Source organism: Eublepharis macularius, chromosome 19 (assembly GCF_028583425.1).
Source record: "Eublepharis macularius isolate TG4126 chromosome 19, MPM_Emac_v1.0, whole genome shotgun sequence".
Classification (NCBI taxonomy): Eukaryota; Metazoa; Chordata; class Lepidosauria; order Squamata; family Eublepharidae; genus Eublepharis; species Eublepharis macularius.
In genome coordinates this window covers 14,037,935-14,064,271 of record NC_072808.1, presented here as the reverse complement: position 1 = coordinate 14,064,271, position 26,337 = coordinate 14,037,935, and the positions used below count along the sequence as shown (strand labels likewise).

The 26,337-nt window shown below is 43.3% G+C and overlaps 2 protein-coding genes across 2 annotated transcripts; both read left to right on the top strand.

The window, feature by feature from the left end:
- Positions 1–3,838: 3,838 nt before the first annotated feature.
- Positions 3,839–8,798, top strand: LOC129346497 (lysozyme C, milk isozyme-like). The gene is made up of 4 exons (XM_055003843.1): positions 3,839–3,977; positions 5,237–5,398; positions 8,554–8,632; positions 8,771–8,798. Exons 1-4 carry the CDS (start codon positions 3,839–3,841, stop codon positions 8,796–8,798), a joined length of 408 nt encoding a protein of 135 aa, XP_054859818.1.
- Positions 8,799–15,094: 6,296 nt separating this feature from the next.
- Positions 15,095–21,343, top strand: LOC129346571 (lysozyme C, milk isozyme-like). Its single transcript, XM_055003911.1, has 3 exons — positions 15,095–15,233; positions 17,568–17,729; positions 21,261–21,343. Exons 1-3 carry the CDS (start codon positions 15,095–15,097, stop codon positions 21,341–21,343), a joined length of 384 nt encoding a protein of 127 aa, XP_054859886.1.
- The last annotated feature ends 4,994 nt before the right edge of the window (positions 21,344–26,337 follow it).

The following is a 26,337-nucleotide window of genomic DNA, read 5'->3' as shown; positions in this document are numbered from 1 at the left end:
TGCTGTTCTTTCTGTTTGATAAATGTGTGCGTGGCTGTGTGTGGGGTGGGGAGGGGGATGTGATAAAATAAACATGAAGAATCAGCTTATATTGCAGTTCTGCTGTCATTCCCAGACTGGCTCTATTCATAACCATTATCAAGAGCTTGTCAGGGCAAGTTTTTAAGTTGCCTTGTGGGTACTCACACATGCCACAAGATGGCACTCCATACCCACACCTGTTACTAATTCTGCCATCATATGTAGATAGATCAAGATAGGTAGCCATGTTAGTCTGTCTGTAGCAGTATAAAAGAGCAAGAGTCCAGTAGCGCCTATAAGACTAACAAAACTTGTGGTAGGGTGTGAGCTTTCATGACTCACATTCTAGCTGTATCTGAAGAAGTGAGCTGTGACTCACGAAAGCTCACACCCTACCACAAATTTTGTTACTCCTATAGGTGCTGCTGGACTCTTGCTCTTTTCTACTGCCTTTTCTGCACTAGGCTTTCTTGTCGGTTCTGGACCTATACTGTATCAATCAGTTTCTTTCCAGAAATTTGTGTGCAGCGTCAAAACCTCGATTCAGTCTCCAAACTGCTTCCCAGACTTTTTTTGCATTCTGCACGATGAAAGGCTGCAGACAATTTTTCCTGGTGGTTTCTGTGGTTTTTCTCCCTGTGCATATAGCCCAATTTTTTTTCAGCAAAGTCAAACCAGAGCTTTTTTGACATGTAGAATGCTTTCCTTGGTGTGAAGCCTGCCCCTGGCCCTGCCTTTTACCCTACCCTTTATCCTCCTGCATCATGATTGGTTGATTGGCAACTAATCCAGTTTTTTCTTTTTAATTTTTTTAAACAACATTGCAACATTGCATAGTTGCAATTAGAGATGGGCACGAACCAAAATACGAACAAACATTCATGACAAACCAGGGCGGTTTGTGGTTCGCGAACCAGCGGTTTGTCAGATCCCATTTCTGATGAACCGCCATGAACTTTAGGCTGGTTCGTTTGGTTCGTTTTTTGGTTCGTCGCTGCAGATAGCCTGGTGCTGATCAATCAGTTTCCTAGACAACAGGGGATGGACTTCCTGCAGACCTTCTGCTGACCTGGAAGTGATGATTTTCTGACCTGGATGTGACGTTTTCACGAACCAAACAAACCGGTTCACGAACTGGGGGCAGGTTCATGAAAGTTCGTGGTTCAGTTTTTTCCCAGTTCATGCCCATCTCTAGTTGCAATGTCGGTCGGTACATTAAAAAAATAAAAAACCCTTGCAAGTGCCCTAAGCCTATCAGTTGTAATTTAGCTAAGAGAAATTTTAAGAATGGAGTGTATCCTGTGTGCACACTAACCTCAGCAGAAAGAAGTAAATATCTTTTCAATTTTTTTACAATAATGTCACAGCATTGCAACATTGGTGCATTAAAAGTTAAAAAAAAAAAACCTTGCAAGTTTCCTCAACTGATGAAACAGAAAGCCCGCAGCAGAAACGGGGCATTTTCTAGTGCAGAAAAAGATAAACAGATACCACTTCAGTTCAACTTCCTCAAGTATGGAATTACAGAGGCCCAAAGTAGATCTGAACCTTGTGAACTGAATACCTAGAAAACCTGATTAAGTTAAGAATACCTAGAAAACCTGGTTAATACAGAAAACATCCTGAAGTAGAATAGTATCAGATTGCACGGTGAGAATATTCAGTTCGAGCATATAATTTGCCATTGAGCTTAATGGCCTGGAGGTGTCTTAAGAAAACCCTAAATTATCATTACTTATGAGAAAAATGCAGATAACACCCCGCCAGTATTTACTCCTTACTTTAGTGATCTTCAGCCCTCACTTTGTATCTGTCATTCAACACAGTTGCTTCCCAACAAATTTATCCCAAATATTTGTTTTCAAGTTAATCGTACAATCACTACAGTCAATGTACCAGATTCAAAGATCTTTCATTCTAATATATTATAAATAAAAGTCACTTTTCCATCAGTTTGTCATGCTTAATATTTTCTTTTGTTCTATAGTAATTGGTTATTTTATCAAAAGGCAATTGCTCAGATTTTTCTATAACACTGTGACATGGGGGGTCTTGTGGTTTTCGATTTCTGCACTGTACATGGTGGTGGAGAGTGCCCGCAAGTCATAGCTAACTTAGGGTGACCCCTGGTGGGGTTTTCATGGCAAGAGACTAAGAGAGGTGGTTTGCCGTTGCCTGCCTCTGCAACCCTGGTCTTCGTTGGAGGTCTCCCATCCAATTACTAACCAAGGCTGGCCCTGCTTAGCTTCTGAGATCTGAAGAGATCTGGCTCACCTGGGCTATCTAGTTAGGGCTACACAGAACATACACGTGAAGTAATCAGTAACAAACTAATCATCAGTTCTCAACTGTTACTGATGCCCAGGAACCAGCCATTCCACACCCAACAGGTCACTGCTCGAGGCATCATACAAGGCTCTTGAATGTGCCAGGCATGGGGGAAGAGCCAGTTTGAAGAGCAGCAGGACTCTAATCTGGAGAACCAGGTTTGATTCCCCACTCCTCCGCTTGAAGCCAGCTGGGTGATCTTGGGTCAGTCACAGCTTCTTGGAGTTCTCCCAGCTCCACCCACCTCACAGGGTGATTGTCATGAGGATAATAATAACACACTTTCTAAACTGTTCTGAGTGGGTGTTAAGTTGTCCTGAAGGATGGTATATAAATCAAAGTTGTTGTTATTGTCAGGAAAACTAGATTATTTCCAGTCCTTTGTCCATGCAGTGCTTGGAGCCAATTGTTTATTATGAATCTCTTGATGCTGCTGCTTCCTCTGGAGGAAACGGGAGCTTTGGAGGTGGATGCTATGGTATCACCTCCCTGCTGAGCTCCCTCTACTACCCAAACTCTACCCTTCCCAGGCTCCATCCCCAAATCTCTAGGAATTTCCCAACCTAGAGCTGGCAAGCCTAATAGGGCAGGTGCTGTCTAGCTCCATCTCCAGCATGAATGTTTTGCAAAACATCTTCTGCAAAACTGCTGTTCACTGCCATTCTTACCTGCCTTTTGTGTTTGTGAGGTGCCTGGAGAAGGAATATTTTGGATTATCTGCAGTTGCTGCCACAGGTATGCACACCCAGGAGTGGTGGGAGGAGGCTGGGAGGAGGCACGTGGAGAACAGACGTGAGTTGCTCCGTTCCCTGTCTTGTATGCACACCAACATTGATTGAAGACTGGGGCTCAAGCACTTACAAAGCAATGGTCCTTATTGGAGTGATGTTCCATCAGCAGGTCCTCTGGCGTGGGGCTACATTAATGGCACAGAGAAGCTTGGCAATATCCAAGAAGGTTCTGCAGCCCCCACTGGACAACAAGAATCTGTTTCTAGATGTGTATATAGGGTTCTCTGCGCACAGCAGTTGTACCTCCATTTCCCACACCTCTTCTATATTCCAGAACCACCTCCTCTGCTTCTGTGGCTGGTGAGGAGAAGTCAGAGTTTGGACCCTCACAGGTGTACCTAGACCACCCCCGAAACCTCTGCAACATGCAGGAAAGCCTGACAAGTAATTGATTATTGCATGGGGGTGCCATGAAAATTAGTAGTTAAGGCACAAAATAATTCTTAGGTTAGCATCAAAACTGCTGATCTAATTCATTCAAACACGTTTTCTGTCTTTCAGTCAAACGGCTATTTTTGCCCTGATATTCGTTCGGTTGCCTCTTTCCCCATAAAGCAGAAAACGGCAGTGAAATTAGTACCTGAAATAGTCCAGGGAAATTAATCAGCATGTCAATATCATTTCCATTCCAGAAATCTGAGTATAAAAACCAATGGGGACCTGGGCAAAGCTTTGTTTAATTTTCCAAAGTTGCAGACATGAATTATCAGGGTCTCGTAGCCCTACTGTTCTTACTTATCTCAGTAAATGAAGCCAAAGTGTTTCAGAGGTGCGAGCTAGCTAAGCTTCTGAAAAAAGCGGGCATGGATAGATATTCTGGAATCACCTTAGGGGATTGTGAGTTTGCTTTTTCTTCCTTCTCCCTTGCAATTTTCTGAGCTCTCTTACAATTCTGCTTTGTATTTTTACAGCCTGTATATATGTACTTTCCAAATGCTTTCTAAAGGCAATGATAACTCTTTTCAACACTGATTGCAAAAGTTTGTATCTCATTACGATCAGATCCGCCCTGACACTCATACTTAAACATTGTGAGAAAAGAGTAACTGTAATGCTATCATAATGCACTTCTGTTTACAAGAGCCAGTTCGGTGTAGTGGTTAAGAGCTCGGGACTCTAATCTGGAGAGCCAGGTTTGATTCCCCACTCCTCCAATTGAAACCAGCTGGGTGACCTTGGGCTAGTCACAGCTCTCTCAGAGCTCTCTCAGCCCCACCCACCTCACAGGGTGTTTTGTTGTGGGGATAATAATAGCATACTTTGTAAACTGCTCTGAGTGGGCATTAAGTTGTCCTGAAGGGTGGTATATAAATCTATTATTATTATAATTATATTATTATTATTATTATTATTATTATTATTATTATTATTATTATTATTATTATTAGTTTCAGGTTGGTAGCTGTGTTGGTTTTGTGGAGGCCCGTGCTGGCACTGGGTCAGGCCCAGTTGTGCAGTGGCACCAGAGCAGATAAAGGTCTGTTGGCTGATGGATGCTACTGCTATTTCATTGGATTTTTCCAGAGGGACAGGCAGGAAAACCAAGAGCTAGTGCTATGAACCAATGAGAGTTTCAGACTAGGAACTAGGAGACCCAGGTTCAAATTACCTCTCTGCCGTGGAAACTTGCTGGGTTACCTTGGACCAGTCATAGTTACACACTTTCAGCTTAACCTACTTTGCAGGGTTGTTGTGAGGATAAAGTGGAGAAGAGGAGAATGAGGCAAATGTCTTTGGGTCTGTGTTGGGGAGGCAGGTAGGGTATAAATGAAGTAAAGACATAATAAATCTGAAGATGGGGGGCAGATAAAAGGTACGTAGGTTGGTTGGTGAGTGGCAAGGGGAGAAGAAAGCAGGGAATAGGGAGAGGATATGGTCGCTGCCAGGAGGAGGGAAAGAACAAATAGTGTGAGTAATCAGAAAGCGGAGGAAATGAAGTGACCCCCCCTCCCAAAAAAACTCTTGTGGGTTCCCAACTTGGACTTTTATATTTCAGATTATTTGAACAATGTCACATTGTTTATGAAAACGAAACACAGTTTCCACACTAAATTACACTTCCCGTTATAATCCAGTTCCTGCTTTGTCTGTTCCAGGGATCTGTTTAACCTTTTATGAAAGCAATTTCAACACCAAGTCTTTAGGGGGTCCCAACCCCGATGGCGGCAGAAACTACGGGCTTTTTCAGATAAACAGCCGTTGGTGGTGTGCCATTAAGAAGGGCAAACCATTTTTGGGGTGCGAAAATTACTGTGGTGGTAAGTTACTGGTTACTGTTGGACTAACTAGTGGAAGGTCTGTGAAATTCCCCGAGCATGTTGGTGGTGTTTTCGAAGGAGAACAAAATTCTGTCCCCTTGTGAGCTTGGATGCAAATCAGCACTCTGCTGGTTCGAATCCCACTACTGCCATGAGCTCAATAGGTGGCCTTGGGCAAGCCACTCCTCTCAGCCCCAGCTCCCCAGTTGCATTGTGGGGATAATAATAACACTATTCATCACTCTGGGTGGGCCACTAATCTGTCTAGAAGAGCGGTATATAAGCGCAGTTATTATTATTGTTATTGCTATTGTTACAGTTCTCTTCCCCTACATAATTCCTCATCTGGCACCTCCTTTTCACTTATCTCCTTTCCCCAGTTTCCTCTCCAGCCATGATCCCAAACTGTGCTCACCACAGTTGCAACTATATTCTAGATCAGGCATATTGCTAAAAATGTATCAGCAACTCATTCCAGGTAGATCCCTGGAACATTTCAGCAAGACACCGGTCCTTGGTTAAAGACTTTTATTCAGGAAATCAGAGCCAAGCTACAAGTGACGAATGACACTTGCCTGACAAGTGAACAGACTCAGGGCCAAGCTACAACTGACGAATGACACTTGAATGGCAAGTGGATCGAGTGGAGGGCAAGTGAACAGGGAGAAATACACTTGCCATTCAAGTGTCATTCGTCACTTGTAGCTTGGCCTTCACGTATATTCCTCCCTGTTCACTTGCCATTCACTTGCTCTCCACTTGATCAAGGCACGGACGGCAATCTCAACTCCCCTCTGTCTGGAGATCAGGGGGCGGGGCCACCGGCCATGTGACCATTTTCAAGAGGTGCCCGAACTCTGTTCCACCGTGTTCCCACTGAAAAAAGCCCTGCTGTTCAGGCTCTTGGAAGAAACTACGGCTAGCCCAGCCTTTTTTGCTTTTTTGCCCTTTTGCGACATCTCAACCTCCTTTTGCAGCTCTTCTCAAATATAGTTGGGGGGGGGATCTCTTCTCCTAATCCTGTTTGAGCTCATACAACTAAGTTTTGGAGACAGCCTGGAAAACATCCATATAGATAAACTGTCCATTCAGCTTGAACAGTTTATAGTCCCCAGTGTCCCCATCAGTGCAGTCACACGAATGAAAAAGTCACAAGGTGGCCAAGTCCTGCTCACACTTGCATGCACGCGACTCTTCAGAACTGGGATAGGTGGAGGAAGCAACTAGTTCTTGGGGCCATTCCAATCCCAAAAGCAGTTTGTGCTTTACTCACTGTTAAGCCATGTTTAGAAAGGGGACCTTTGCTAGCCAGGCAAAAAAAAAAAATCATGTAAAAAGATGTTAAAGATGTGTTTGGTCAAATGAAACTCTACCAGGAAATCTGTTCATGCATTCTGACTCCACCTGGAAAATCAGTTTTGGCATTCTGATCCAGAGATCTATAACTTTCTGTGCAAATAAGGATGTGAAAACGCAATCCTTGGCCATCTGAAGGAAGTGCTTCATAGCTAAATTGCCTACACCGACAGTATCATAGAGTCTCTCTACACAAGACACCTCGATGTATGTTGGTCAAGTGTAAGGAGACGCAATGTTAGCTGGGAAGCGTAGTTTAAAAAGACAGCTGGTGGAGATTGCTCCTCAGAGGGTTTGTTAATTTCATCTTCACCTCCCATAAGGCTCTGTCAATTTCACCTCTCCCGTCTAAAACTGTGTGAGATTATAACCAGAAGGCAATGAGGAATGGAAGTGGGCTGGAGCTGCCTTCCAGAGCCGGTTATAATGGGCTGAAGTTTCTCTTCTGGCATTTCACAACCCCTTCACACAGCTCCAGTGTATAGCAAAGCCTTTGCCCTGCCTCTGGCTCTGTTTCCTCCTTTCTGATCTGAGTATGGAGTTCCTGCAGTAAAGAACTCTAATTTATTTTCTAAATATAAACCAAGTGTATGCTTTTATTATTTTCATTCCTGCTCACACACCAGCCAGCAGAACCAGCTCACAACCACCTATAATCACGCTTCCTATGCCAAACGATAGACTCTGCTAATGGCCCAAACATAGAATCCTTTAATTAGGTTTCTGAGACCTACATAACGATTTACTTATCACCAGGGTCTAGTGGTAATGGGGTCTTGAACCCTAGATAATTGGTGCACAGAGAACTTATTGGGGACAAGGAACCTCTCTAAACCCCTTTGTTTTAACGCCTGATCCAATGGGGACTATCTAAGCCAGATCATTCATTGAGAAATCATCAGGTCATATGCAGGGGGTTATTCCACTTAAGTTAGCATTTGCTTGTTAGGCACGTTTACAGTAGTGAAGGATGTAAATATCAGAGTCTTTGTTTTTTTTAATGTAAATTTTCTCCTGCTGTTTGCAGAACAATTGGCGCAAAATCGAAGAGATATTGGAAAGGCAAGATAATAACAGGGTGCAGGGGACATTTTGTAGAAAAAGAGCTGCAGGAACTCATTAGCATAACTCATTAGCATATGCCACACCCCTTGACATTGCCGGAAGTGTGTCATTAGCATAACTGGTTCGCACATGCCACACCCCCTGACATCACCTATCCGGGCTGCTTTGGACCCAATCCTGCCCATTCAGGGCCGAAATTGGGCCCAAAATGGCAAAAAGGGGCTGAAAATCGCTGAAAAGGGGCCCCAAATGGTCAGAATTGGGCCGCTGCTGAGAGAGAGAGAGTGATACACCACCCGTCAGAGGCCTGATCCTGGCTGTTTTGGGACCAATCCTGGCTGTTTTAGGCCTGATCCTGGCCATTTTGAGCCCAATCCAGGCCAAAACGGGCCCAAAATGGGCAAAAATCAGGTGGGCGTGGCCACCTGACATGTGACCTCTTTGGAGAACTACCGGAACTACGTCCCTGTGCATTCCCCCTCAAAATGAGCCCTGACAGGGTGGCTGTGAGAAGAAAGTTATTCCCCATTCCTGACAAATATTCAAACTTGGACCATAAGGGCCATGTAGGAGAAAGCGGGCCCACTTTTGGGGGCAACTGTTGAGAATGCTTGTGTGCATACTCTTGCTGACTTCTGGCATTAATGTGATAAGGACTGCTTCTATTATGGTTGAGAATCCCTTATCAGAAGTCCATAATAACCTCCTTTGTTTTATGGCCAATCTTTCTGCAGATTTCATGGACGATGACATTGGCGATGATATTGCATGTGTGAAGAGAATTGCCCGTAAACCGGTGAGAATGGAGGGCTGGTGAGTCCATTTCTTCTTAGCATCTCTTGTGTTCTGTGTGATTCACCTTCAGCTAAGCTTTGTTTTAAAGGGAATGGGATCAGTTCGGGGATATTGTTTCCAGACTGAGTTCCCTTTCCCCATCTCCACCCCTTTCAGGCTAATCAAAGCATGGGCAGAGGAATAGCCAAACAATGCAGGGACGAAAAGGACTTTTATTGCCCCCGGCGCTGAGGAATCCTCTTCCCCCTGCAATGGCTCATTCCATGTTTCAGAAGTGGTTGAAGACCTTTTGGTTCTATCAAGACAGAGAGTCTCTTGACACGAGATGCCTTGCCATGTTTGTCAAGTGTAGGGAGACACGATGGTAGCTGGGAAGCATAGTTCAAAAAGGCAGAGCCGGCAGAGATTGCTCCTCAAGGGATTTGTTAATTTCATCTTTGCCTCCCCGAAGGCTCTGTCAATTTCACCTCATCAGTCTAAAACTGTGTGGGATCACAACCAGAGGGCAGCGAGGAATGGAAATGGGTTGGAGCTGCAACCTTCCCAAGGTCTTGGCTTTCCGATCTCCAGGTTCATTCTGGGATGTACCCACTTTCAAGTCATGAATTCCAGACTCAGCTTAATTAAAAGTATAATTTATTAGTTTTAAGGAGTTTTGCAAAGCATAAAACACTCACACACAGGTAGCAGACATAAAAACCCGAAACCCTACTGTTGCTATCTAAAAATCTGCCTGTCTATCTAAAAACTTAAGAGCTTACTACCTTCAAGCACTTCTGTCTGGCATTCACTAGTTGTTCATCTTACCCATCTGGTAGAATACAGGCCCTCTCCATGCCTAGTTGGTCTGGCATAGAGGCAAGCAGAGATGGAAAGAAAGAAAGGTGTCTGGGTTTACTGAGAAGCCATCTTTTCTAGAACTCAGTGCTTTGCCCGGCAACGCAAGAGCCAATCAGGGCCAAGCTGCTAATGAGCGTTACTGCTGTGAGAACATCTAGGGAGGACAGACAGAGACTCTCTGAGGGCCAGGCTACACATGACGAATGACACTTGAACAGCAAGTGGATTGAGTGGAGGGCAAGTGAACAGGGAGAAATACACTTGCCATTCAAGTGTCATTCGTCATGTGTAGCTTGGCCCTCAGACCGTCTCCCAAGGTCGAATCACTGGGGAACTCATAGACTACTTGCAGGTAGGGTCGCCAACCTCCAGGTGGTGGCTGGAGATCTCCCAGAATTGCAACTGATCTCCAGGCCACAGAGATCAGTTCCCCTGGAGAAATGGCTGCTTTGGAGGGTAGACTCTGTGGTATTATACCCCATTGAGGCCCTTCCCTTCTCTAAACTCCACTCTTTCCAGGCTCCACCCTCAAAACCTCCATGAATTTCCCAACCTGGACCTGGCAACCCTATTTGCAGGTGTTATCGATCAGCTTAGCTGGCACATCTCAGGTTAGGCCAGAGCCTGAAAACACGACACTGAACCAAAGCTTGGCTATTCTTACTAGAACCCTGGCCTTAACTGGCAACTTCTATATACCTGGCCAAGGCATATGACAGGGGATTAGGCGGTGTGTGTGTGTGTGTGTGTGCGCCTGGGTAGGCTGGAGTTCAGAAAGTACATGATGTTACTTCTGGTTGGTTCTTTAGAAATTTCCCCATATCTTTATGGTAAAGACCATAGACACTAGGGGAAAATCCTAGAGCACCACTATGCAGGCCATATTTTTCTCCTACTACTCAGTTTTTTGAGGGTTGGAGGCTGAGTTTGGGGTTGGGGAATTCTCTGCTTTGCCTGGTTAATGGGGAAACATGAAAGTAGGAGCTGAACCTCCATATTGACTACCAGCATTGATACTCAGTGTAGAGGAACATACAGTGATTCCGCACACGTTGGATAATGCACTTCCAATCCTCTTTATAGATCATTTGGAATGGATTTTTGTGTGTGTGGAACAAAAAATCCACCTCAAACGATTGATAAAGTGCATTGAAAGTGCATTATCCAACGTGTGCGGAATCAGCCACTGTTGATTTAGATATTTGTTTGTTTGTTTCACATATTTTAATCCTGCTTTTCTATCTGATGAGCACCAAAAGAGATTTGAAGGAAAAAAAACCCAATAACACTTTAAACAAATTTTCTCTGTTTGACAAAATGAAAGTAAATGAAAGACAGGAGACCAAACGGTAGGACATATTTGATAACAACTTTCTGGCTTAGTTGTGGTAACTGAATGGCCGTCATCACGGATGAAAGAGTAACTGAGGTCTCACACAAAGCCTTCCTGAATTTCTCAGTAGGGTCCCATTTTCCTGCAGCCATCAAAGGGAACAGTCATGTGATTGTATATTTTCTTTCTTTCTGACTTTAGGCCAAAGTGGAAGAGAAACTGCAGGGGAAAAAACCTCAGTCGCTGGATTAAAGACTGCGAATCTTGAGTCCCGTGATCCTGAATAAGAATGTAGAGCACCGATCTTGCATATCTCCACTTCAAGAACTTCAATAAATTGTATAGAAGCACATCCAATTCTTGGTGTTTGATGAATGTGTGTTGGGTACATGGGGTATTAAACAAGAAGAAAGAGAAGACATTGTCGATCTTGACAGGATCTATTCATAAAGTAAAATTTGATGAACTATCAGAGCCTGCCAGGACAAGTTTATAATTTGCCATGCAGAAGGTCCCAGATTTAATCTTTGGCATCTCAAGTCAAGATGGTCAGGTAGCACCAAATGTGCAAGATCTCTGCCTGAATCCTTAGAGAGCCAGTGCCAGTCAGAATAGACAAGACTGATCCTCACAGTTATAATCATGTACTCATCCGGGTAGGTAAAGGTAGTCCCCTGTGCAAGTACCGAGTCATTATTGACCCATGGGGGGACATTTTTGTTATGGGGGTGGTTTGCCATTGCCTTCCCCAGTCATCTACACTTTACCCCCTGAAAACTGGGTACTCATTTTACCAACCTTGGAAGGATGGAAGACTGAGTCAACCTCGAGCCGGCTACCCGAACCCGGCTTCCACCAGGATCGAACTCAGGTCATGAGCAGAGCTTGGATTGCAGTACTGCAGCTTACCACTGTTCAATTATTTTAAAAAATATCCTTCATACAGTACTGCACTATAGTATGGAAAAATTAAATGCCAGATACGCATTTCTTCTTCTTGTGGTTATTTTAAAAAAATCATTAATGGAGCAATCCTGAGGGACCTTGGAGCTAAGGTGTCCGGGGGCCCTTGTAATTACAGCACTGCTAGTCCACTCCCTAAACAGTTTCAGTAGAGGCAGAGAGGTGGCTGAAATACCCTAAGGGGGGGCAGACAGGCTGCAGGTGCACCAACATCCATCACAATCTTACTGTCATAGCCCAAAATGTCACACGGGTATGATTGCAGGGATAGACAGACAAATTTTATTGCATGTGGCCATAGGCCTTTATAAGTTAAAAACATATTTACAGCTCTAGAATTTTAAAATTTCTGAAACTACATCCATCTCTAGAAGTTCACATTCAGACTTAAAGATTACATTTCATTTCACCTAGCTGCTTTCTTAAGAACCACATTTACTATAATTTTCCTAGTGGCTAAAGCAAAAAGTGCCATCCTGTTGGAAACAAGGGAATCCACATCTGACAGTATAAATTCTAGTCTGTCAGAATCGGAAAAGAAATATAGGCTCTCTAATGTCTTAGCCAAAAATTTATTTCGGGGCTGTAGTGGCAGGCACGAACCAAAATAAGAACCAAAATTCGTCACAAACTGGGCCAGTTCGTGGTTCGCGAACCAGTGGTTCGTCACAGCCCGTTTCTGATGAACCACCATGAACTTTTAGGATGGTTCATTTGGTTCATTTTTCAGTTCGTCACTGCAGACAGCCTAATGCCAATCAATCAGTTTCCTAGGCAACCGGGGGGGGGGATGGGCTTTCTGTAGCCCCGGAAGTGACGTTTTCATGAACCAAACAACTGGTTCATGAACTGGGGCAAGTTTGTGAAAGTTCGTGATTTGATGATGATGAACCACGAACCTCACGGTTCGTTTTTTTCCTGGTTCATGCCCATCTCTACTGGACCCCCATGATGGACAAGAAAAGAAAAAGACCAATCAGTGGCTGTAGGAATGCAGTGCAGCACAGGACACATCCCCCTCCCCCAGGACAGAATAGTATCCGCCACCCACATGCCTCTTTTAAAGGCACAGGCCACTGTCATGCAGCAAGGTATATTGGTCAGGGGGAAGGGTACCGACTGGTCCAGGGTGGGCATGACTCCAATCAGGGCCACCACACTGCATGCTCCAGGAGAGGGGGAAAGGTGCAAATACCAGGGAAGTGGAACTGGGAAGGGGAAAGTGTGCAAATAATTCTGGGAGAAGTAGGTATTCATTGCAAATGGCAGTTTTATTAAGGGCCCAGTGATCCCTGCAGAACTATAATTCCCTGCATTTTTTTTCTGCACAAACATAACTGGTGTACTCGGTGGGGGTGGTAGATGGTAGTTTCCAACCCTGGTTCTTATCAAGAAAGTTATGAAGGGCTGCACGTTAGGGTTTAGTTTGGAGAAGAGATTAAGGGGGGACATGATTGGTCTCTTTAAATATTTGAAAGGCTGTCATTTGGAGGAGGGCAAGGAGCTGTTCCAGTTGGCAGCAGAGGACAGGACTCGAAGCAATGGGTTTAAATGACATGCAGAAAGGTATTGGCTGGATATTAGGAAAAACTTTTTCACGGTCAGAGTAGCTCAAGGGTGGAATCAGCTGCCTAGGGAGGTGGTGAGCTCCCCTTCATGGGCAGTTTTCAAGAAGAGGCTGGATGAATCTTTGTCAGGGATGCTTTAGGCTCATCCTGCATCGGGCAGGGGGTTGGACTAGAAGGTCTGTATGGCCCCTTTCAACTCTGTGATTCTGTGTTCCAGGTAGAAGTACAATTATTGCAGGTGGACTATGGGTGCCTCGAAAGGAATCAATTGTACAGTCCCCTGAGTGATGGGGTTGAAGGTGTTGGCAAGGCTTTATCCTAGGACAAGAGAGCTGATTTAGTTTCTTGGGTGTCCTCCTGGACCTCAAAGGATGCCTGGGGGATCTTGGATGTTCCTTTTGGGGTGGTGCTAAGACTTCTGCCACCGCCTCCTCTACTTCTTTCCATGGTGAGTATCATGTATCTGCAATACATGCCATGAGTATGTTGTGTATGACCAGGGTTCATTTTGAGGGGGAACATGTCAGGCAGCCCCACCCACCTGATTTTTGGCCATTTTGGGCCCATTTCAGTCTGGATGGCGGCCGAAACAGCTCAATTCAGGCCCCAAATGGCCAGGATTGGGCCTCTGACAGGTGGTGGATCACTCTCCCGCTCAGCAGCAGCCCATTCCTGACAATTCTGGGCCCCTTTTCAGCCATTTTCAGCCCCTTTTCGCCATTTTGGGCCCAATTTTGGCCCTGAATGGCCAGGATTGCATCCAAAACAGCTCGGATAGGTGATGTCAAGGGGTGTGGCATATGCAAATCAGTTATGCTAATGGAACACTTCTGGTGCCACCAGGGGGCGTGGCATATGCAAATGAGTTATGCTAATGAGTTATGCTAATGAGTTCCTGCAGCTCTTTTTCTACGAAATGATCCCTGTGTATGACCATTAATCCTCTGACACTATGCCTGTCATTTGGAAGTTCAGTGTTTTATATCTGCTCTGAAGTTAAATACTCTCCCGGCGAAGCAGAAGACTTTCGTTTTTGAAGCAAGTGGCCTTGAGACTGGCTGCACCTAACACAAATGAGGCTCCTCCTGGGAACAGGGATGATTTCATGCTTACTCTGTAGACGTAGCCTAAACTCTGATATTTTTTGTCTCTGGCGTTCGCACCAGAATTTCAACCAGCTTCTGACCTGGGGGTGGGGCGTTACACTATATCTAACCATGCTTTCACTTAACACGTCGCTTCTGTCAATTCCACTGTCTGAGCACCTTGAACCTGATAGATCTCTAATAAAAGTTAATTCAACCAAACCACCTGTGTGATTGCTGTGGAGAACTTGTGGATTTATTTGCCAAGGACTGACAGTGAGGAGGAATCAGAGCTCTGGACCCTGACAGGTATGTCTAGACCACCCCTGAAACCTCGGCAACGTGCAAGAAAGTCAGGAAAAACCATTATTGCATGTGGGAGGGCCCCATAAAAAATATTCCCTTCAAGAGTTAAAGGCACTATAACCCTTAAGTTAGTATAAAAACTACTGATCTGATTCATTCAAACACATTTTCTCTCTTCCAGTGAAATGGCTATTTCCCCCTGTTATTCGTTTGGTTCTAGTTACCTCTTTCCCCATAAAGCAGAAAGTGACAGTGAAATTAGTACCTGAAATAGTCCCAGGAAATTAAACACCATGTGAATATTATTTCCATTCCAGAGGTCTGGGTATAAAAGCCAATGGAGACTTGGGTAAAGCTCATTTAATCCTCTGAAGAGCTGCAAGTCATGCGCTCTCAGGGTCTTGTGGCCCTCTTGTTCTTTCTTGTCTCAGTAAATGAAGCCAAAGTGTTTCAGAGATGTGAACTAATGGGGCTTCTGCAAAAAGCAGGCATGGAAGGATATTATGGAAGCACCATAGGGGATTGTGAGTTCGCTTTTTCTTTCTTCTCCCTTGCAATGTCCAATGCTCTCCTCCAATTCTGCTTTGTATTTTTGCAGCATGTATATTATGTTCTTTGCAAATGCTTTCTAAAGACAGTATGACATGATGACTCTTTTTTCAACAGTGATTGCAAAAGGTCATAGATCATTACCCTGATCAGCCCCGACACTCAAAGTCAATCACTGTGAGAAAAAAAGGCACTGTATTACTATAGTTTCAGGTTGGCAGCCATGTTGGTCTGTAATAGAAAAGCAAGATTTGAGTCCAGTAGCATCTTAAAGGTAGGTAAAGGTAGTCCCCTGTGCAAGCACTGAGTCATTACTGACCTGTGGGGGGGGGGGGACGTGGCATCACGATGTTTTCTTGGCAGACTTTTTGTTATGGGGTGGTTTGCTATTGCCTTCCCCAGTCATCTACACTTTACTCCGAGGAAACTGGGTATTCATTTTACTGACCTCGGAAGGAAGGAAGGCTGAGTCAACCTTGAGCCGGCTATTTGAACCCGGCTTCTGCCAGGATCAAACTCAGGTCATGAACAGAGCTTGGGCAGCAGTACTGCAGCTTAACCACTCTGCGCCGTGGGGCAGACTAACTGAAAGACTAACTAGATTTCCAAGATATTAGCTTTCAAGAATCAGAGCTCCCATAGGCAAGTTTAACCTATGGTATGATAAAGCCTGTATACAACCCCCCTTCCTGCCCAATAATCATGGATAGCTCTGATGAACTCTAAATTATCCGTTGAATGTTTATGTTAATTTTTTTAAAAAAACACTTGTTATTCTGTAAAGTGCCACCATACTCTGCTTATGCTAAAAGTAGTGAGTCCGAACAACATCTGCCACTAAAAAGGAAATCACAACTTCCCATAAGGTAGGAGGTAGATATTTCCATTTTTCAAGTGCTTATCTTTTTTGTAGCCATAGAAATGTTGCACATATGACAATTTTAGAATTACTTGATCATAGAATTATAGAATTGGAAGACCATCTAGTCCAACCCCCTAGCCAGTGCAAGAACAGCCTAATGCATCCCCGACAAGTGTTCCTACAGCTGGTCCTTGAAGATTCCCAATGAGAAGGAACCCAGCACATCCTTAGACAGCCAATTCCACTGCTTATCACTATTCATAAAATTCAAGGCAGGGGGAATAAAGCAGTGTTACATTCAGCAATTTATTGTATTAACACAGAGTGATTACAAAACAAAGGTGCTTTTACGATACTTAGATTTTTTTAACCATTCCAAGATATAGGGGGACATTTATGCTTGCAAGACTAAACTCTATTTCTTCTCAAGTAATGCAAGGTTGAATGCAAAGAATTTAATATTCTTACAGACTTTGCGATTGCTACTTGACATATAGAAACTAGAGATGAACACGAACCGGGAAAATACCGATGTGTGTGGTTCATGGTTCATCACGTTTCATGAACCATGAACTTTCACGAACTTGTCCTGGTTCACGAACTGGTTCGTTTGGTGCATGAAAATGTCACTTCCAGGGCAGCAGAAGGTCTGCAGAAAGCCCATCCCCACTGTTGCCTAGGAAACTGATTGATTGGCACCAGGCTGTCTGCAGTGATGAACTGAAAAATGAACCAAACGATCCAACCTAAAGTTCGTGATGATTCATCAGAAATGGGCACTGATGAACTGCTGGTTCGCAAACCACGAACTGGCCTGGTTCGAGACGAACTTTGGTTCGTATTTCAGTTCGTGCCCATCTCTAATAGAAACTTCGGAGCAATATATTTTGTATTATTAGGAAAGTGCAGATTACTCCTATTTTTTATGATAAGGAAGGGTTGTCAATACCACATAAGGTTAAAAAGCTCTTGGTAGACGTAGACTTAGGAGTTATACTGGCTGTTGCCACATTTTTTGACTATGTAATTAAATTTAAAAGACTTTTAGTGCGGTAAACGTTGGATCATTTTAAAATTACTTGTTTGTTGTAGAATTTAGTATGACATTGCTCAAGGCTGAATGAGCAGTATCATTAAAGTTAAGTAAATAAATAAATAAATATGAAGATCGGGGGGGGGAGATAAAAGTAGGTTGGCTAGTGGAAGGAGAGAAGAATGCAGAGAATGGGGAGAAGATATGGGAGCTGCCAGGAGGAGAGAAAGAGAAAATAGTGTAGGCAATGGGATACAGTGGAAATCAACCCTACAACCTTGTGGGTTCCCAACTTGGACTTTCATATTTCAGATTATTTGAACAATTTCAAATTGCTCATGAAAACGGAACACGGTTTCCTCACTGAATTATACACCCTCCTTTATAATCCCTTTCCTGGTTTGTTTGTTCCAGGGATTTGTTTGACTTTTTATGAAAGCAGGTTCAACACGAGGTCTTTGGGGGGACGTAACCCCGATGGTGGCAGAAACTACGGGCTTTTTCAGATAAACAGCCATTGGTGGTGCAGCACTAAGAAGGGCAGGAAAACAAATGGGTGCCATGCTTACTGTGGTGGTAAGTCACTTCTTACTATTGGGCATACTAGCTAAAGAACTATGAAATTCCCCAATCATATTGGTGAGATTTTGGAAGGAGAGCTGAAGTCTTTCCCTTTCTCATTATAGTTCTTCTCTGCATGATCCCCCATCTGGCATCTCCTCTTTGTTCATCTCCTTTCTCCAGCTTTCTCTCCAGCCAGCTTCTGCTCTAATACTCAGCATAACAGTTTCTACATTCACAGATGTATAGGTCAGGGATACAGGTGTGAAAAACAGAAAAAAGAGCCAAAAATGTACCCAGAAATCACTGTTTTGTTAAACCAGTGTCCTGCCAAGGGGCAGTGGTTCTTTTAGGATTTGAGGACAATTAAAACCAATTGATGGGGAAAGCAAAAGACTTTATTACACAAAGCAAATACAGTCATTACATAAAGACACAAGACAAGGGGGGTCCTCTCTGATGGCGACGGGCAGACTCCTATGGCCAAATACAACTGTGCAGCATGCTACCAGCTTTCGTCTCTACCGAATCCCGACTAAGAGGGTCCTTGCTCAGACTTATATACCTTAAAGCTGGCTTATGCCCACCTGCAACATCAACCTCCCTAGAAGGGTCTTAACGAGAGGGAAGGGGACTAATCAGAGGGCCAAGGCTAAGGAATGCTGTCAGTGGCCATTTCCACACACGTTGAATAATGCACTTTCAATGCACTTTAGCAATCCTTTGGAAGTGGATTTTTTGTTCCACACATGGAAAATCAGTTTCAAATGTTCCCTAAAGAGTATTGAAAGTAGATTATCCAATGTGTGTGGAAGCAGCCGGTGTCAAGCTGGCCTTGATCTAAGCCTAACTGATAAGGGTAAGCGACTGGCACTTAGCCAGGGCCTGATTGCCCGGTCCTCCCTTAATCAAGATATACTCTTCTCAAGGGCAGAGCTTACCCCAGCCAGCACCAGCTGGCAAGAGCTTGCATCAGCAGAAAGTGAAACAGAGCAACAAGACATAATGTAACATAAGGCACATATTCAAGGGCATATATGAGCCAAATATGGCTCTTTAGGCAAGATGGATGGACCTATGGTACCACTAACTCCTCGAAATACAATCCTCTCCCGCAATTTCCAATACAACCAGCTTCTGGAATGGTGAACCAAATCCCAATAAAACACTTAAATATCTATTTCATAAATATAAATGTACAGGGGGATATGTAGATTCTTTCCACAACATTACAGGGTCCGATCTTCAGTCCTTATGTGGATGGAAGCACAACCTACACACATCCGGTATTCCATGCATTAGATTTTGAACATAACTAACTGTGCTGCTTGAAAGGAGAGGTGAAGCTAGTGAGCTCGGGTGAATTTGCAAGCAAGCATTGTAATTGCAAGTTCTTAGCATGCAGGCAATTTGTGGAATGCGACTCTGGTGAAGTGTTTGAAACTCAGGGAGTACCGGATGTGTGTAGGTCGCGCTTCTATCCTGATGGCTTGATCAGCCAGATTCAGGTAAGGATTCAGTGCATTCCAAAACACCTTTTAAGGTTTTTTGTTTCATTGCAACACAATTGAAATGAGCATGATATCAGCTTGCAGAGAGATGAGACAGTTTCTAAGAAACAAAGCCAAAAAGAGAATAGCCAGCTAGCCTATACTTAGTAGGAAGTTAACTTGAACCTTCCTCTTGCCCTAAATAACAAGCTTGAGGCAGCAGGAGATTTAGCACAGAACATCCTTTCTTGTTTCCCTCTTTCTCAGCAATTTTTAACTCTTTCCCTCCTAGTTGAGACTATTCCTTACTTTGGGGTCTCTCTCTCTCTAAATCCCACCACATCTGAGTTATCAGATCCTGTAGTGTTCTACACCACTGATCATAAAGGATTTCAGCCAGAAATATTAAAAGCTATCCATTCTCCTGCACTGACAGTGTCACCAGACGATTTCTGTTCATCTCCATAAATTTATGTATTTCTTTCCCTGAGCATAACACAGGGCTGGTTCCAGGTTTTGGGGTGCCCTAGACAGAGAGTACCGAGAGGTTCTCCTCGGCTGGAGTTGCCCTGGAGTGGGGCAGAGACTCACCCAAATGGTGTCCTGTAATGTCATATGTCTTCCAGCTATGCAACCAGAAGAAACATCACTGTGTTGTGCGATGCTCTAGATTTTTCTAGAGCATCCCGCAACGCAGTGATGTTGCGCCCAATTAAACAGCTGGAAGTGGCATGGCAGTGTCACGAGGGGAGGTCACCCACCAAAGTGGGCAACCTGGCCTTCCTACCCTCCCACAACTAACTCCTCATTTCCACCCACCAACCCATCTGCTGCCCTCCCTTATCAACTCATAAACCCTCCCATTACCCAGACTGCTTGCACACCCTTTCCCTGACAATGCTGGGTAGTCCATGCAGCTGGAAGTTCAGCCTATTTGGCCACCTGGAGTGCCTCTTCTGTGGTCAGCAGGAGCATTACTGCTGTGAATAACCCATAGGCTGTTTTCTGGTGGAACTGGGCTGCTCTTGCAACCAAGATCATGAGTGATTGGTAAGTAAGCAGGTAGGGGAGGCATACCGATAGGAGGGGGTCAGCCACAGTGGGCCCTGTGAGAAGCTCTGGGGCCTGGCAGCAGTCCCACTTCAGTGTTTGCTGACATTGGCCCAGGAATTACAGGAGAGGTTGATAGCCATGTTAACATAGCTGTGCGTGTTTTCTGGAGGCAAACATTCTCTCTTCCATGATGGGAGGGTGGGGGGCACATCCAGCTCTCTCCAGAGTCTGGAAACTGAGGACTTGTCTGCATATGGGGAACTGGCAAGGAGCTCATAGCAGTTCAGCTCCACCTTCTTGCAGGACTTCAGGTTATTGCTGATGGGAAAGCAGGAGATGTGCAGGGCAGAGGTGGAGTTTGGGGAATGGGCAGACACTACTTTGGTGGAGGTGGGTGCAACTTCTGTGAAAGGGAATGCCCATATAAGAGTTTGAGCCTCATGCCTGTGCCCCTTGGCCAGCCCAGCACCTCTCACCCATTAGGACAGCCTTATGGGTAGTAGGGTTGCTAACCTCTACATGGGAACCTGATATCTCCTGGACCTACCACTGATCTCCAGATAACAGACCAGTGACTGGAACCAGCAGGAATGGAGGGAGGCGAGAAATATGGGGGGTGGCATTGGGCATTGGCATGATGTTAATTACATGGAGAAACAGGAAATGACATCACACCATAGAGTTTCAGGTGATTCCTAGGGAGGACTGATGGCAATTTTTTAATGCTATTTTTTGCCCGCTATTTGCTGGACAACTGGAACAAAAGTGAAGAAATATCAGAAAGGCAAGATCATAGAGTGGCTGCAAGAAGAAAACTTGGACCATAATGGAATGTAGGGGAAGGCAGACCCACTGTTGTGGGGCAGCTGCCAAGAATATTTGTGTGCGTACTCTTGCTGATTTGTGGCATTGATGTGATAAGGGTTGCTTTTATGATGGTTGATAATCCCTTATCAGCAGACCCTAACTACCCAACTTTGTTTGCTGGAAAATCTTTCCGCAGATTTCTTGGATGATGATATCAAGGATGATATTGAGTGTGTTAAGGTAATTGCCCGTCAGCCGAGCAGGTTGAACGCCTGGTGAGTCCATTTCTTCTTAATATTTCTTGAGCTTTATGATGCAGCATCAGCTAACCTTTGTTTTAAGAGATGAGTGTTGGAAGAGGAGGATTCAGAGCTGTCCCTTTCTTCAGGTTTCAGAGGGGGACAAACCCAAGAGTTAGAAAGATCAGGGCACTCGGTTTAGTGTTTACTGCTCTGGCTATCCTTTGATATGTAGATTGCTGTTATCAGAATTTCCTCCTCCTGAGTTCCTCCCTTTCACTCTTCCTGACATTGTTCCAGGCAACATCTCTCTCCTCCCTCCATCTTGAAAACATGGATGCAGGATTTGTTTTAGCATCCATGTCCATCCTTAGACTAGACAGGTAGTTAGGATCTGTCTTTCTGCCCTTCCCATCAGAGTATGGAGGTCCTACAATAAAGAACTCTTATTTCTATTCTAAATATAAAAGAGTCTATGCTTTGTTATTTTCGTTCCCGCACGTACATGCGTGTTCTCATACACACACCAGCTGGCAGAACCAGCTAACAACCACCTGTAATCATGCTTCCTCTGATAAATTAGCCTCTGCTAACGGCCCAAATATGGAATCCTTTAATTAGGTTTCTGGGGCCAACATACGATTTATTTATCAATGGGATCAGTTCAGGGATCTTCTTTCCAGACTGAATTCCCTTTCCCCCTTTCCCCATTTCCCCCACACCTTCCATGGGCAGGGGAATAGCAAAACAATGCAGGGGTGAAAAGGATTTTTATTAATTGCCTCCAGACCTTTTATTAATTGCCTCTGCAAAATCCTCTTTCCCCGCAGTGGCTCATCTCTATTCCATGTTTCAGAAGCAGTTAAAGACCTTTTGGTTCCATCAAGACTGTGAAACTAGATTTAACTTTATTATTTTTGACAATTTTAAACAGTCAGGCATCCCTCTGGAGAAGTGGCATATAAACTTCTTAAGTAAACATTCAGCGTAATACTTAATTTTATTTTTATCTGATCTTGGTTTATACTACCAATGTTTTACTACACATGCATTAGTGGGCTTTTAATATGTTATTCAAAGTTAGCGTCTCTTAAAATATGTTATAATAAACTGTTTGGAGAACCTTTTCTTTGGATAAAGACACTCACTTTCTTCGGGGTCCATTGTTGTTGTTGATGGTGGTATATGTGTGTGTGTGTGTTTGTGTAGTGTAACGGAGGAAAAACTTGGTGGTTTGATGGTTTAGATGGTGGACTGTGTTCTGTGCAATTTTGATGCCATTAAGTGCAAAAATAGCTGCCCCAAAGAGCCTGGAAGCCCACATTGTAAAGAACAGGGCCCAAACCCATGATAAAGAAAAAAAATGTTATTAAATCCGAGCTGGCAACAACCCAACCGGAAAAGAGCCAGTTTGGTGTAGTGGTTAATAGCATGGGACTCTAATCTGGAGAACCGAGTTTGATTCCCTGCTCCTCCACTTGAAGCCAGCTGGGTGACCTTGGATCAGTCACAGCTCTTTCAGAGCTCTCTCAGCCCCACCCACCTCACAGGGCGATTATTGTGGGGATAATAATAACATACTTTGTAAACTGCTCTGCGTGGGTGTTAAATTGTCCTGAAGGGTGGCATGTAAATTGAATGTTGTTGTTGTAGTTATCAAAACACTAACATTGCATAGTTCATTTGGAACTCTCGGATCTGGAACTGAAATGGAATTTTTTTCCAGTGCACACCTTTAAATGTAACTCACTCTGCTCCATACTTGCTTCGTGCTAACTATGAATCACATATTCCATTCCGCAACATTCTGGTGACCCATTGCGATGTTTAATGCATTTAACTGAATGCAAAGAACAAATAAGAAGCACATGCATATGCATTTGAATACATAATGTATTCTCACACAGAGGCTTTCTGAATTTCTCAGTAGGATCCCATCTTGCCGGCAGCTGTCAAAGGAACAGTTGTGAGATTGTTTCTCTTTCTGTATTTTAGGGGACAATGGAGGAGATACTGCAGGGGAAAAAACCTCAATCGCTGGACGACAGGCTGCAAATCCTGAGGCCCGTGGTTCTGATTACGAAGGGTGGAAAGTAGCGCACCACTCTTGCGATGAGATTTTGGATTTCTCCGCTTCAAAATCTTCAATAAATTGTATAGAAGCACGTCCTGTTCATTGTGTCTGATGAAAATGTGTTGGATATGTTGGAGAATAAACAAGAAGCAACAAAATATATTGTGGTCAATCTCCACTCTTATTTTCAGAAAGGATCTAACCACAGAGTAAAACTGATCAGCTGTTAGAGCCTTGCAGGACAAGTCTATAAGTAGCCGTGTGGGCCTGTTCACAAAGCAAAAAACAGCTTTCTGGACTGACAATTGTTGCCAACTGTGTGTGCATTGCTTGGAACAGAACAGTATAAGATTGCACTGCAAGAAAATCCAGAGAGGGAATTTAATGTGCCCTTCAGCTGAATAGCCAAAAGGTGCCTCAAGGACACAAACTAATGTGTTTCCTAATTATAATAATTAATACAAAAATGAAACAAATTTCCTATCTAAATAGTGTAGAAAGAAAGAAAAAACCTTTCATTTCGGTCTTTCCTCTGCTGAAAGAAAGAAGAAAGAAAGAAAGAAAGAAAGAAAGAAAGAAAGAAAAAATTTCATTTTGGTCTTTCCTCTGCTGTTTCCTATGCTCTTTAGGGGGAAGATAGCATCTGGGTTTTCTTGGTTGATTAGAGACTGTAGCCACTAAGATTATATATATGTATAAGGCAGTCCAATCCTGAAGCATATTTGAAAAGAAGAGAAAAAGGGGAAAAATTAAAATAAGCTTCATACAATAGAAATAAAAATATGACAATAGAGAGAAATTTACATGTAAGTATTTATAAAAGGTTTCTAAATATCTAAAAACAAGTCCTTCCACAATTGTTGTCTATATGTCATACATTCCACTGAATTATGGGAGGTGGGCATTTGTCTGTAATGCAAGTCTTTTGTCTGTAATGCATTTCTCTGTAATGCAGGTCTTTGGGCTATGGTAATGGCATGGTCAATTTTTGTTGACCACCAATTAAGTTCTAGGTTACCAGCAGGCAATTTAAAAGTACATAAACATCCTCAAAAATCAATGAGTATTCTATTACAAAATTATTATGAGTAATAATGTCCTCCTCAAAAGATCAAATAGCTGGCATTTCCAAAACATATGCTTAAGAGATGTGTCCTGTAAGTTAGAGTTCATGTAGTTAGACACTGTACCTAGTCCTTGAATAAAAAGTTTCTGTGGCATTCAACATAACCTAAACAGAATTTTTTGTTTACTAAGTCACAGCTTAAGAGCTTTCTAGTTGTATCTGAAGAAGTGAGCTGTGGCTCACGAAATCTCATACCCTATCACAAATTTTCTTAGTCTTATAGGTGCTCTTGCTCTATATTTCCATGTTGATTGTTCGGCATCCCTACCTGTGCTTTGCATTTTCCTTTGATTTTCTGGCTCTTGCGGAACAGATCTTTTGCTCTTCCTTTTTTGTTGTTCTCTTTTGTTTCACTGCCATGGTTATGATAATAGTTCTCTTTGTTGATGAAAAGCTGCATTTGGAATTCTGATTCTATTTTTGTCACCTTTTACTTTTGCTTCTTGTCTATAATTAGCAGTTTTAAGAGATTCATTCATTCATTCATTTACGTCATTTATAGTCCGCATTTCTCACTGAGACTTAAGGCGGATTACACAGTATGAGGTTAATACCATCAGAGTTATTACAACTGAATTTTCATAAAAGCTTGCACACTGCACCCCCGGTGGCCAACCTCGGAAGTGCAGCCAACATTTCTGTTTAAGCTATACAGAAGTCACGTGTTTGTACTACCACAACACTGCCACCGCAACAGCGCCACCCGTGGACTGGAGAAGTAGTGCAGCTTCACACATTTTTTTTGCCACAAATGGAAACTTCTGCAGGAAATCTGACAGGTGCAAAGGCTGTCATTGTCTTTTGTACATTCTTCCTTTATAATAACTCCAGTTTCAGCCCACAGTTCTTCCTGATCAATTCAATTTCATAATGCAAATCTGTCTTTAAATTCTTCTGGATAGTTATTTAAATTTTGACACTGTGGTTCTTTTAGCATTTCTATTCAGCTTTATTAATATTAACAATTAGTGATCTGTACTATAGTCAGGTCCTAGTCTTGTTTTAGCATACAGAATAGAGCATCTCCATCTTCCGCTTCTGATTATGTTATCTGTTTGATTCCTGAATTGGCCACCTGGTGATTTCCACACATACAGTTGCCTGAAGCATGCGTTTGCAATGAACAAATTGTTGGCTTCTGTGAGTCACTTCTGCTTCATTCCGTGATCCTAGTCCATATTTTCCAGCAATATTTCATTCGGCTCTTTCCCCTACTTTTGTGTTCCAGTTACCTATGATTATCAGCACATCTTGTTTTGGTGTATGATCAGTTTCTTCCTGTACACTTACACAACAATTTTCAATTTCTTCCTCTTCAGCATCGATGATTTGGGCGTAAGCTTGAATGATGGATATGTTGACAGGCCTTCCTTCGAGTCTGATTAATGTTATTTGGTCAGAATCTGCATTATAGTTCCTGATTGTTTGTACTACAACTCGCCTCTCTTTTAGAGCAACACCATGTCTTTTGAAAAGAGTAAGAGATCACTAGCACCTATAAGACTAACAAAATTTATTGTAGGGTATGAGCTTTTGTGAGACACAGCTTACTTCTTCAGATACAGCTAGAATGTATATCATACTCTTTTGAGTTTGTCCTTTCCAGGGTAAAACATTTTGCAATTTTCTGACCTATAATGTCCTAATCCAGTCCACTTCTGTTCACTCACCCCCAGAATTATGATGTTTAAATGTTCCATTTCTTGTTTTACAATTTCAAGCTTACCTGGGGCTTCCCCCCCCCAATTTATTCCCTATTTTCTTAGCAGTTAATCCCCAAGCATTAGAATTGATTTGGGTACAGTTCTTTCATGCATTGCCTTCCCTTTGAATT

Excerpts from the sequence above, each read along its gene's own strand:
- LOC129346497 (XM_055003843.1), top strand. The coding sequence starts at position 3,839 with ATGAATTATCAGGGTCTCGTAGCCCTACTGTTCTTACTTATCTCAGTA. Across the intron at positions 3,978-5,236 it reads TGGAATCACCTTAGGGGATT|GGATCTGTTTAACCTTTTAT; the intron begins GTGAGTTTGCTT and ends TGTCTGTTCCAG. Across the intron at positions 8,633-8,770 it reads CCGGTGAGAATGGAGGGCTG|GCTAATCAAAGCATGGGCAG; the intron begins GTGAGTCCATTT and ends CACCCCTTTCAG.
- LOC129346571 (XM_055003911.1), top strand. The coding sequence starts at position 15,095 with ATGCGCTCTCAGGGTCTTGTGGCCCTCTTGTTCTTTCTTGTCTCAGTA. Across the intron at positions 15,234-17,567 it reads TGGAAGCACCATAGGGGATT|GGATTTGTTTGACTTTTTAT; the intron begins GTGAGTTCGCTT and ends TGTTTGTTCCAG. Across the intron at positions 17,730-21,260 it reads GTGCCATGCTTACTGTGGTG|ATTTCTTGGATGATGATATC; the intron begins GTAAGTCACTTC and ends ATCTTTCCGCAG.